At 39.7% G+C, this 11,856-nt stretch overlaps 1 protein-coding gene across 8 annotated transcripts in view; it reads left to right on the top strand.

The window, feature by feature from the left end:
- The window catches only part of FOXN3 (forkhead box N3), a 157,794-nt gene that overhangs the window by 130,725 nt on the left and 15,213 nt on the right, over positions 1 to 11,856 (top strand). For 4 of the 8 annotated variants that reach the window (XM_057384688.1, XM_057384770.1, XM_057384939.1 and 1 more), the window contains exon 5: positions 4,704 to 4,769. The exons of 3 other annotated variants lie outside the window; for them this stretch is intronic. In XM_057384688.1, the coding sequence (XP_057240671.1) occupies positions 4,704 to 4,769 (66 nt within the window). The remainder of the gene's footprint in view (positions 1 to 4,703; positions 4,770 to 11,856) is intronic. One more of the 8 variants, XM_057384853.1, reaches the window with a different exon arrangement.

Here is an 11,856-nt window from a genome sequence, read left to right as displayed (position 1 = left end):
AGGTTAACCATCCTGATGTGGGAAGGGAAAAGATACGTCTGTTAACAGGCAAGTTAAATGGGGGCAAGCTGCTATTTGCTCTGTTGCAGTTTAATAAGCCTGAAGGTAAAAGGTGGAAGATAGTTTGTTGCTTTTGCATCACTTTTCTGCTGATGAAAATTGAAAATACTGAAGAATCAAATCACCAAATAAAGTGCAGGAATGGGCTGTGCTAGAAAAAGGCAGGGAGGGAGTTACAAGACTGATCTTGTAGGCAGGGAATATTCTGAGCTTCTGCCTTTTGAGTGCAGTGGTGGTAGGTTTTAGGCTTTCCATCTACAGTAGGAACATATAAATGGGAAAAAGCAGTGGGTGCTGAGGCAGAGGTAGAATGGGCCAAGAACTAGCAATACTGAAGGTGAAGTGAAATACTTTACAAATATAGTTCTATTTTAGATGTAGAAGCTTTAGATTAAAAGTAGATCTTATAAATTCCTTCCTGATAACATAGCTACGGTTGTAGTGTACAGATGGTGCAGTTTATTTACTAACTACATTTTTTACGTCAGTTGGCAGTAACGTTTTATTAATACCTAAATATGCATGTTAAGTGCCTCTCTCAAGGCATCTGTGCTGGAAAATTCAGGCCATGGTTGTTTTGAACTGTTTTAAATGCTGTTTTCTTTAAAGCCTTATAGTATGGCTGTAAAGATAAATACCCTCTAGGAAAACCAAGAGGGCACTATGTTACCTTATTTTTGATTTAATTGGAAGAGGATGGATTTCAAGAGTTGGAAACCAGATCAAAGTTTGAAATAATATCAAAATAATATGAATTCTTATGAATAACTTTCTCTCTTGATTCTCATAATATTTTGCAAATTCTAGAAAAAAGAGTCTACTTCCGAAGGATATGCTCTGCGTTGCTTGTATGTAATTTCATGCTAAATATTTCATGCCTACCATTTCACCACTTGATGTGTCTGTGTGAGACAGATTCTGACCTATACAGGTAACATTAAAAGTGAAGTTTGGCTCAAAGCACATTCTTGGTTTGCTATTACATGCATAGATATAATTCCATAGGGTAATAAATTGTAGGTTAATTTTTCAGAGAAAGAACTAGATGCTGTTTACATGTTTGGTGTTCACTGTTGAACACTCTGSTGACAAGGGGGGTGAATCCAAAATGCAGCAAACAGAACTGCTGTGAGGTGTGGGCCATTGCTGGTATCATCTTCATGACAASAAGTTTTGTCTTTGAAGCCAATGCTGGCAAAAACACCAGCAGGCTCACCCTGCAAGGGGAGGTACTGCAGCTGTAATAGAATTCMGGTTCCTTTGTGGCTTTCATGCCTTACAGGTTCATGTAAGTGCTTAAGGTTTCTTCAGGTCCTTCCTGGTACCTTGTGATGGACCCTTGATACATGAGGGACCATGCACTGAAAYTTCAGACTGTAGCATGAAGAACCAAGTGTATAGATAATTGCAGTTGTTTGTTAGGAAGAATTGTGGCTACTGGCAATTTTTGCCATTATTTTCTTGTCACTCTCCAGTGTTGCCTGTTTGAGACCTTGACATACTCTTACTTCTCTGTACAACACCCACAAATCCTTCCCTTTCTTCATTATTCCTTACTTCCCTCTTCCACAGGGAAGGCTGGACATCTTGTACTTTCTACTGGCAAAAAATTAACAGTTCATGTTTGCAGTCAGTTCACCATTTACTTGAATTAGCAAAAAAAAGAAACCAGAATGCATTCATTTAAATACTTAATTTTCTATATTCCAAAACTTTGTATGTAGTTATTTTTACCCTGGTTTCCTAGGGAAAGATGTTCCTGCAATTATGTTTCACTAACCACCCACTGCCACTCTCCTTCAGGAGCCTTTGTGTTGATCAGAGACTTCAGGTAGGGCAGAGATCTCAGTTCTGAAATCCACAGCTTCACGAACACAGGCCAGGCAGAAGGGAGAGGATCCAGTTACCAGCTGGTGGGAATGCAGCAGTAAGCAAGGTCAGCCCTTACTGCTACAAATGAGAGAACCCACATGGAAGAGCCTTCAGAAGGGTGGCAGTTGTGGGCAAAGGGCCACCAGACTGGGGCATTGGTGGAGACCAGCAGCCAAAGCCAGAAGTGCCAGTGCCAGCACTGGTGCCCTTCAGTCACACACTTTTGCTGCGGCTCCTCATGGCTACTCCTCAGCTCTTTCTCTTGACATGCTGCTCAGGAGAACACCTCCAAACTGTGAATATAAATGGTGCAAAAGAATGTGCCAGCTTTTCAATTTTCCCACAGACATTACTTCTGCTCCTCTTTGTGTAGTCTCAGCTGGCCCACAGCTCAGACCTTGTCTCACTTGTGCACCAGTCCCTCTTTCTTTTTTGCTTGCCGTAGGACAACCCAAAGCATATTGTCCTGGATGCTACTGACACCACCCTTCATGCATGCCTCTAGGCTCTCTTGCCCCTGCCAAGGCATTATGGAATAACTGGTTTCTTCAAGAGCATCCCAGTGAACCCGGCGCCGTAGCAGGCATGGATGGCCTTGACACATGGCTGTGCTTCGGGASACAGCTGCTGCAGATGCAGCCCTGTGTTGTGAGCAGCTCGTGTTCATGTCCTAYGTCATTGCAGGAATACAGTGGTGCTGGTAATGGTCCAAAGGCTAAGAATGCACCTGTCAACAGAAACTGGTTGCATCAATTTTATCTCAAATCACAGAGTTTGTTACACAGAACCCAAAGTCATTGGGAAATGCTTTTTTCCCAGTAGTGTCCTTTTATTCTTTCAGTAGCAAAATTAGTATTATGCTATAATGTCACCCAGTGGAAGGAACCATATTTCAACGAAAACAAACCAAAATTTAGGAACAGCCAATAAACAATTGCTGAAGTTGGCTGTATGAATTATGATACACTAAATTCAACTTCTGACAATCTTCTGGGTTTATGTGTGAAAAAGATGGAAGAATTCTGGTTTGGTTTCTCTTTATTTCTCTGGCTTCTTTGCTCTTTTGTCTTGCTTTTTAACATTAAATAGATTATGCCTCTTTAGTTTGACACCACACACTTGATGTGGATCCAGTCTTGCAACGTGGCACGTATCTGGGAATGAAGCTGTCTGGAAATGGCACTTTCAGCATAGATAATTGCAGCAGAAATGTTGCTTTTGAGGTATCTTCGGACTTGAAGATGAACATAAGATGGTAATGCTGCTTTTTCTTTGGAAAATGTTGACCTGTCCAGGGTACACAGGCACCTTTTACAGTAGGTCTGCTTCTGCTTCAGCTTCAGTTTGACATCCACTACATTGTTTCTCTGTGTACTGTTTCAGCAATTAAATAACAATAGCAGTAGCTTTTAGTAGAGTGTTTGCAGCTATTCGCAGGAAAGTAGTACATACTTAGACTAATAGGAGGGCCCTTTTTTTTTTTTTTTAATTTACCAGTCAAGTGAATTTCTGTTTGGCTTAAGCAGATTTTGTAATCCTGTCTACGTCATTTGTATTGTTAATAAATTACAGAGCTTTTTACCACATCACATTACTGGGAATAGATCTGAACTAAATAAAGATCAAAAACACATACATATTTTTAACAGTGATAAGTAATTTTCTGTCATAATARCCAAAATAAGGTGCCATAAAGCTATTAGTACTAGTTTTTTGGGTTTTTTTGTATGTAATTTGGTGTAAATACCGACAAGCTGAAAAAAACCCCAACCCCAAACAACAAATGCATACTCATTAGTCATTCAGTTTAGCAGCACAGAGGCAGCAGTCGGCCAGGGTGTGCGTTTTTATGTCTGCTTCAATTGCACACTTCATTTATTTGGACATGGCATAGGCGGCTTTCTCTGTCACACGACATCACTGCACGATTAGCAAGTTGCGCCCCAGGGCAGCTGGGACGCTTTGCTGGGGCAGATGTTCTTTTCAGCTTATTCAGTGGCCGTTGTGGGGTTGTTTACTGTTGTCATAGCTACCTGCATTTCCATAGCAGCCGAGCTGTTGTGTGTGAAGCAAGYGAATATAGTTATAAAAGGATCATATTTTGTTCTGTCTCTATAACTTACCATCTGTCAGCTGACTGTTCATGATGGATTCAGAAACCAATTTAAGAATAACAGCAGCCAGCTGATCATTTTTGCTTATATTGAAGTGACAATGGACAAGGATGCAAATAAGTTGATGCTTCAATGAAATGCTAGTTTCTTTTTTTTTTTTCTTCATTGCAGCAGTTTGTCTTCCAACACTTTCTCAAACTTTGCTGAAATCTTTCTTGACAAATAAAAATGATCAAGTGTCATCTTCTCTACTTGCTCAGGTGTAGGTGTTCGTTATGCTTTCCCACTCCTCAGCTGTCAGCTCATCCCTCTCTCTTGCTTCCAAATTGTGATGTTGCTTCTGCTTTCACAGATCCTTTGTAATGAAATCTAAATACTCTCCCCAGAATTAAATAGGGAGTTGGTGAGGCTAACAGCAAAGGTATCATGCACACGCAAGCACAAGTATGGCTCAGTGGCATAGATCACTGTGTGCTGTTTAATAGTGACAGTGGGATCACGTGCAAATTTGGGAGTCAGCGTGTCATCAACAGGCCCTCTGGATAATAAACTCTCATCCCTTTTTACTCAGAGACGTGGTCGAACCTATAGTTTAGCAACGGGGGTAAGAAGATTAGCCCAGTTGTAAATAATGTATTTATTGGTTGATTTTTCCAGATCCTGACATTGATGCTGCCACTGCCATGATGCTTTTGAATACTCCCCCTGAGATACAAGCAGGTTGTGAGTAGATATTTCTATAGCATATAGCAACATAGACGTATAAAATTAATATTCTCTTTTATAAGTATACAGCATACCAGGTAAAAAGGATTTAATAAAGAGATATAACTTCCCTTGTAGACCCTTGCACTTCCTTCACCCTTACATGAGTATAATTTTGTGGTTCATATTACATTCTTTGTTACATGAATAATATTAATCCGTGATCTCTAATGTGAAAGAGACGTTATTGTTATTCATGACATACACTTAAATGAGTAACATACTATTATCCATACTGATAGAAAGACCTGGGGCAGCAGCCAGRGAGAGGCAGGGAGAGAAAGAGAGCAAGAGAGTGAAGGGTACATGGCGCATATGGTTTTGTTTTCATTTTGTTTTGATTTGACTCCCATCGTGTGAGTTGCCACAGCCATCTGGATACTTTCCATTCACTTGGGCACTGTTTCAGCTCCTTCCTTGCACACATCCTGCCCGTTTTGCTTTTTTTTTGCTCTGACTGATGCAAGGCAGTGAGCAGGCAACAGGGAAGCAAAGGGTGGTCTCGTTTCCTGCCGACACTGTCCTCCCTGTCTGTGACCTAAGGTTTTAATGCTGTGTATTAACAGAGCACTGAAGAGGCCTGGGCCCCCACTGTGCTGGGCTGTGCAAATACTGCAGGAATCATCTGCCCCACACAGCTTGCAGTGAAGGTATTACAGGAATCCATAGTGGAATACAGCTGCACAAAAACACGGAATACCAGAAAACAAACATACTGCTAGTCAGCAAGCATGGTAGTAATGCCAAGTGACAGGCAGTTCTGAAAAATAAAGGCAGAAGTTAAAATAGAAACCATTACCAGGGCTGTCTAGCAGCGCTGCTATTGTTCTAGCCTGGGCAACCAACTCCAAATTCCAGGGGAAGCCTTGATTTGCACTTTGATACTCTGCCTGGGGAAGAGAGTCAATTACCATCAAAGCATTTCCCGTGCAGCTGAGGAAAGCTATTGTCAGCCTGCTTTGTGACCCTGCCAGAGGAATGCCTCTTGAGAAGCTTTTCTCAGGAGAGGGTGATGTACCAAGAAACTGTCTGTTCTGGAAAGAGAAGAGTGGTCCTTGTCCTCCTCTCCTAAGCAGCCTTCAGGGATTGTGCATGGTAAAAGGGCAAGCAATCCTTCTGTGTGTAGGTAGGAAAAAGGAAAGATTTTATTGGAAAGAGGAGGTTACCCTTGGGCATAGTGGGAAGAATAAAATGAGACAATTTGTGAAGTATCACAGATTTAAAGAAGCCAGATTTGCAAAATAGAGAAAAGGGGGGAAGGGGTTGGTATAGAATGAAAGTGCAGGGATAAAAGGGTTTGCGGAAGAGGGAAGGGGACATAAGTAGTGTGTGCATGGAAAAGGATGGAAAAGACACAGAGTAATACGAATTCCGGGAGGAACAGGTGAACAGGAGAAGAGAAGAGTAGGAGGAGATCCATAATGCTAAACATGTACTAAACACACTGCAGATTTTTGCCACATGCATGTGTTTGCCACCATTCTAGTGCAAGTGATGTGAAGACTTGTGCACGGTCACTTCATAGACAGTTTGATAGTTCTGGCTTATTACTATTTTGTGTTGTAGAGGTYGCGCTGAGGAAGGAAATTCTAGCCTCATGTGAGTTTTACATATCTCCCCACCCTGTGTCACCTTCCCAGTGGGCTCTTGTGTGAGGACATCAAAAGTGACAGGGAGATGAAAGCAGAAAGATGGCTCCTCATTCATACTATTCCCTCCTTGATATCCATGAGTAACAAGGCCTTCCTCTGTGCCCTTAAACTGAAATGCACGGTCAGCTCAAAAGTTCATYAATCCTTCTAGACACTGGTAGAACTGCTAGGAGGAAAAGCCAGTTTTTATTGTAACCTCAGAGGTCCTCTAAATTACAAAGGAGAAATATTTTGGCAGGGTTGTGAGTGGATAACTTGTGGAAGTAAATCAGTCTGGCCTATCAGTTGCAGCTGGGTCTCACTTATGTACCATGTTAGGCAATTTTGTAGGCAATTTAAAGCAAATTAATTGCTACTGTACTTTAAGAAACAATTGCATGAAAAACAATCACATTTCAAATTAGTTTTCAAATAAAAGGCAGGTTGGCTATAAAAGTTTGACTGCAATGTTGAGCATCATCTGTAAGTTCACAGTTCATTTTCTATCAGTGGCTGCAGAGGTCTGCAAAACAAGCTGTGAATTACCAGGACAAGAAGTGTGCCAATACTGTTYGATCCCTTGAAGACTGAGAGTTCTGTTCTTGGTGTCAGGCTATGGTATCAAGTATGTGCATAAGGGCTGCAAAATGCCCCATCTTCTGAAGACAAAACTTGGAAAGTGAAGGACACCRTTTGTAATTTGGCCGCAGGTGTTAAACCCTGTTTTTGTCTGAGAGTCTGACTCCAAACATGCCATGTATTGATGCAACGAAGAGTTAGCTGGAGGGAAAACCTGAGGTCATTTCACCTTATAACAACTTTATAACTCAGAAAGTTTAAAACTCTGGTCCATCAAGACCTTTGGCTGTCCTACAAACATTTAACAATTGTAGAGACAAATGGATACCTCCAAGGCAGATTGTGACAGGATATGGATTCATTTTATATGGATGATTACATGCATTGGCTTTTGACTTTGAAGACATCTTGGATTAAAAGCTGCTTTTTGAATGGTGTAAAAACCCATGTTCATCTAGGGAGYGTGGGTGCTAAAAGCATCTTTAGATTGAAGTTACTGAAACTGTCTCCAGCAATCGTTCAAAGTCTTGCTGAAATTTRTATTGTTAATATGGTCTGTCAGCAAGGAATCCCATCTCAGTGGTATTACAAAACCTAGAGTAAACTATTCCTGCTTTGTAACAGATTGATTAATTAGCTTTATGGTTCTAAATGACCATTTAAAGTTTCACACCCKTTCACTGTTAACAATCACATATTAATTCTGAAACCAGCTTTTGCTTCCATATGAAATATTGAAATGGTGTTTGACAAACATTGCTTACCATTTATCCCAATTCCACCATCCTTTAGGTTTCATTCAAAAAACCAAAGGCATAGTAAAAGAGTAAAATACTATTATTAAGATTATTTTGTATTTGTGTGGGTTTTAATGTACATATTCATAAAACTGATGCCTCCGATAGCTGCTAAAGGTTAGGAATAATGGCGTTTAATTCAGAAATCAGTTTCTCAATTATTAACACTGCAATTTATTCAGAGACCAAATACTTACGGATTGTAACTGAAGGCAGAAGTTCAAAGTAGCCAGCTGTGTACAAGTTTCTACTGAAACCTGCAGTCCAACTGGCACCAGGAGTTAAAGCATGAAAGACACTGTGATACGCTGAGAGGGCATGTAGGAACATATATTTAATACTTTTTTTGTTTCAGYTTATTGAAGTCCTTGTGTTTCATCAGGTTTTGTAAGGCTTGATTATATTTGAAAAGAAACTGCAATTGGAACACCTGCTTCCTTTAGTAGCAGCTATCACAAGTTACAAATACTTAGGATTTTTATTAGTAGTCAGTTCATGAATATTAATTAAAAAATATGTGACTTGCATTAAAAACTGTATCTTGCCCTGCAGGGCACTGAGTACTGTCTGGGCTGTCTTGGGTAAGTTGCATCAAATTTCTGGACCTGTTTCCCTCATGTGAATTTAATTTGGAGAGAGGACAGAAGAAAACGGGATGGTGAATAAATGGTAGAGCTCAATTTAGAACTTGTGGGTGCTAAATCAGTGAAGTCCATTAGTTAGTTTTGTACATTTGCTTTTTTGTATGAAAGATTTTCAGCACTTCGCTTCTTACCAATGTCTTGAAAATTCAGTTTATTAGCTGTCACTCCGCCATAGTATTCCCTGCTCCTAAGAGTGTGGCATCCTGGGCATGTCATTGAGTCTTGCCAAACCATGATGTTCTGCCATGATTAAAGTGAAGATGGGTTTTGGTGTGTTTGCACTGTGTTTGAATTCCTGAGATTCAACTCACTGGAAGCAGTAAGTAGCAACATCCCCTTCAATTCATYCTGAACTTTGAGCCACTTGCTTTTCTGGAGGGATGAGTAAAGAAGGGACTGTGTCAGTGTATGGCTGCTACTGCTGGTGAATAGTGCTCTGATCAAAAGGATGTCCTGGAAATACTGATTTAATTCAGGAAGCTTCTCACTCAGTACTATTACACATAGTTTCGAATTCATGCATAGTCCTTTGCCCATTGCTATATATTCATGCATAGTCCTTTGCCCATTGCTATATATTCATGCATAGTCCTTTGCCCATTGCTTTTGAATTGCTCAAATATATTGCTCAAGCTAAAGTTTGATACTGCAAACAGCTATTAAATGGTGCTCACAGAAAAGCTTTTGGTAGAAACCAGGAAACTGAGAGTTCTCTCAGCTCTGACATCCAACTTCTGTTTTTAGGACTACTCATCACTGCTCACTTGGTTGGGTTGGCTGGAAAGGGGTGGCCTTCAGAAGACTTTGAAACACTGGTTTTGTTGGTTCCTTATAGGAGACTGAAGTGCTGTGGGGGAGATGTTGGGAAGATAAGAGCATGGAGTTATTCTGGGTGCTTCTTACAAAATAGGTTTTCTAAGGGTGAAACCAATGTTTCTCTGATTTGGAAGTCTATYAATCTTTGTCTCAAAATATATGAAACCCAGACTAGATACATATCTTCTAGGTTTGGTGGGACGAGAAGTAATTCTGTAAAGAGTTGTGCTTTACYTCTATACTTCTAAAATTCCACCCCAATGAAATCTGCTTTTTAAGCTAATACAAGTGAATTGTATATGTGCAAGATGCATGTTCTGGAATCAAAACCAAGAAAAATTGTCTTAATGACAGTCAGAAATTCTCCAAATAGGATAAAATAGAACATTTTCCTAGGACATATGTATTGTACATGAAGCTTGATAGCTGTGATGTTGTATTTGTTCCGGTTATGAACAAGTCACTTATTATAACTAGACAGSTTCCAGCCTGACTTTGAGTATTAGAAAATGATAAGTCATTGAGAGTAAAATGTTTCATAAAGCTATTTTTGCTGACAGTTTTGTATCAAAGCAAAAACTAGGAAGACATTTTCATAATGTTCAGGCTTTCTGTTGCTGTGTTTTGGTTGGGATTTTGTTTTGTTTTGTTTTACTTTGGTATTTAATACTAAGCTGTTAAAGTGAAATAGAATTGGAAAGAAAGCATACTTTTATGAAATGCTCTCTTCTTCTTTCTCCATAATCCTATATTTTTAGACAAAGTATGACTATGATACTACTATCAGGATACATTTGTTTCTCCCCCTCAAATTTTTGTTTAGAATAAATGACTTCTTGTATGTATCTTAGATTCACAGTTCTTAAGGACTACAGAGTATGGAATTTAAGAGCCATAAAATCGTCCTTGAGCAATAAAATAGAAGTTGGGCAGATGTCATCAAATTTATGCCAGGGATAAGATAGTTGAAGTGAATTAAGTTACACATTTGGCAGAAGACATTTGCTTTTGGCAACTTCTGATGTCCCATCCATTATACATTATCAGCAATTTCCTATTTTCAGATCTTGTAGTTTGATATAAAGTATTCTGCTAAACACTGTACTGAAAGAAAGCTTGGCAGAAAAGAGCTGAAGCTGACAGATATGAGCAGAAACTCAGTACCTCTTGTCTGTAATGATTTCTTCTGCRGTACAAGAGCTGGGTCAGGGAAGAGAGCCCTGAGATCAATGCATGTACCACATGATGACAGAAGAAGCAAAGAACCAGYCTTTCCCTGCAGGATACTTCCACACTCACACATTCCACTTCTTAAAAATCCATTTTTTCAGTAAATACAATTCATTCTTTCTTACCAACTGTTGGCTTCCTTGAGCTAGACAATTTATTGAAGTATATGCTTATTTACCAGATAACACAAAGATATTCRTTACTCATTTAATTTTCTTGATTGACAACACATCTCACTCCTTGCCGATACTTCATTTAACTTTCACGTGGCAACGTTTAACCAAGAAGTTTATTTCCTATTTTAGTGAGTTGTTGAGATGTCAGTATGTCTGGTGACTATCCATTACTTCCTTCTTTTTTGCRTTTCAATTTTACCAAATTGCTACCTTGTGTATTTGACAATCAGATCTTCAGAGAAGGACCCAGTCTGACATGGTTTTYCTGGCACTGTTGTGAAGATCTTGAATAAGGTGGTTATCTCAGCCAGAATGGGAAGTTTGCTTCACCCACACACACCTGCAAGTAAGAGATTAAGGATGTAGTCTGTTGAGAGATGTGATGAAAGAAATCCATAGCTGGAATATTCTACTTGCACTTCTGCTCTACAGCTAATGTGCACACAAGAGCATGCTCTGGATTAAAATAGTTTTGCATTGGCTGTGGAGTGATCATGTGGCCGTCTACTTATTTTCCACCTACAGACCCTAAATACAGGCTACAAAACAGCACTGGATTTTTGAAGGGCTTGTGTTGGGTCCTTTTAACACTATGTGAACACAGTGCCTTGATGGATCTAGATTGTGGTATGTTCTAAATGTCATTCTCTTTGTTGCCTGTTAAACTATAGCATGAAAGTTCACTACAAAAAGCAGATTTTTTTTACCCTTGGAGAATTTCAGAGGTGTAGTCTTTGATTTTTGACACTTGTGTATTGCTTTGCTCTGCAGTTAGCCATTGGAGACTCAGCTGGCAGAGTCTACTCAGGTTGTGAAATTCAACCAGAGTGGCATAAAATCCAAAATTCATTTCCCCGTTTGTGCAGCAGATTAGGGGCAGATTCTCTCTGCACAGTTTAACACTACTGCAGTGGAAGTGTTTCCTGGGTTTAAGTTTCATGAGAGCAGAGTAAGACCCTTGAAAACATAGCATCGATGGAAGTTGAAAGGTGAATAATGATTTTATTGTTTCAGACTCTTTGTGTTTCACTGGGAACRTTCTGTGAAAGAGGAAACCTTCATCAAAGAGATGCACAGGTCTTCTTGCATTGTTTTCTTGAGCTGAGTTTCTCAGACATAAACGGCTTTCTGCACTTGCACAGAGAAGGTGTAAATTGCATTTCACACTTCTG

The sequence above is a fragment of the Malurus melanocephalus genome, unplaced genomic scaffold (assembly GCF_030028575.1).
Source record: "Malurus melanocephalus ecotype Western Australia unplaced genomic scaffold, MMel_1.1 scaffold_0, whole genome shotgun sequence".
NCBI classification, from domain to species: domain Eukaryota; kingdom Metazoa; phylum Chordata; class Aves; order Passeriformes; family Maluridae; genus Malurus; species Malurus melanocephalus.
The sequence above is the reverse complement of the archived record's forward strand: the minus strand, read 5'-3'. Positions and strand labels throughout refer to the sequence as shown.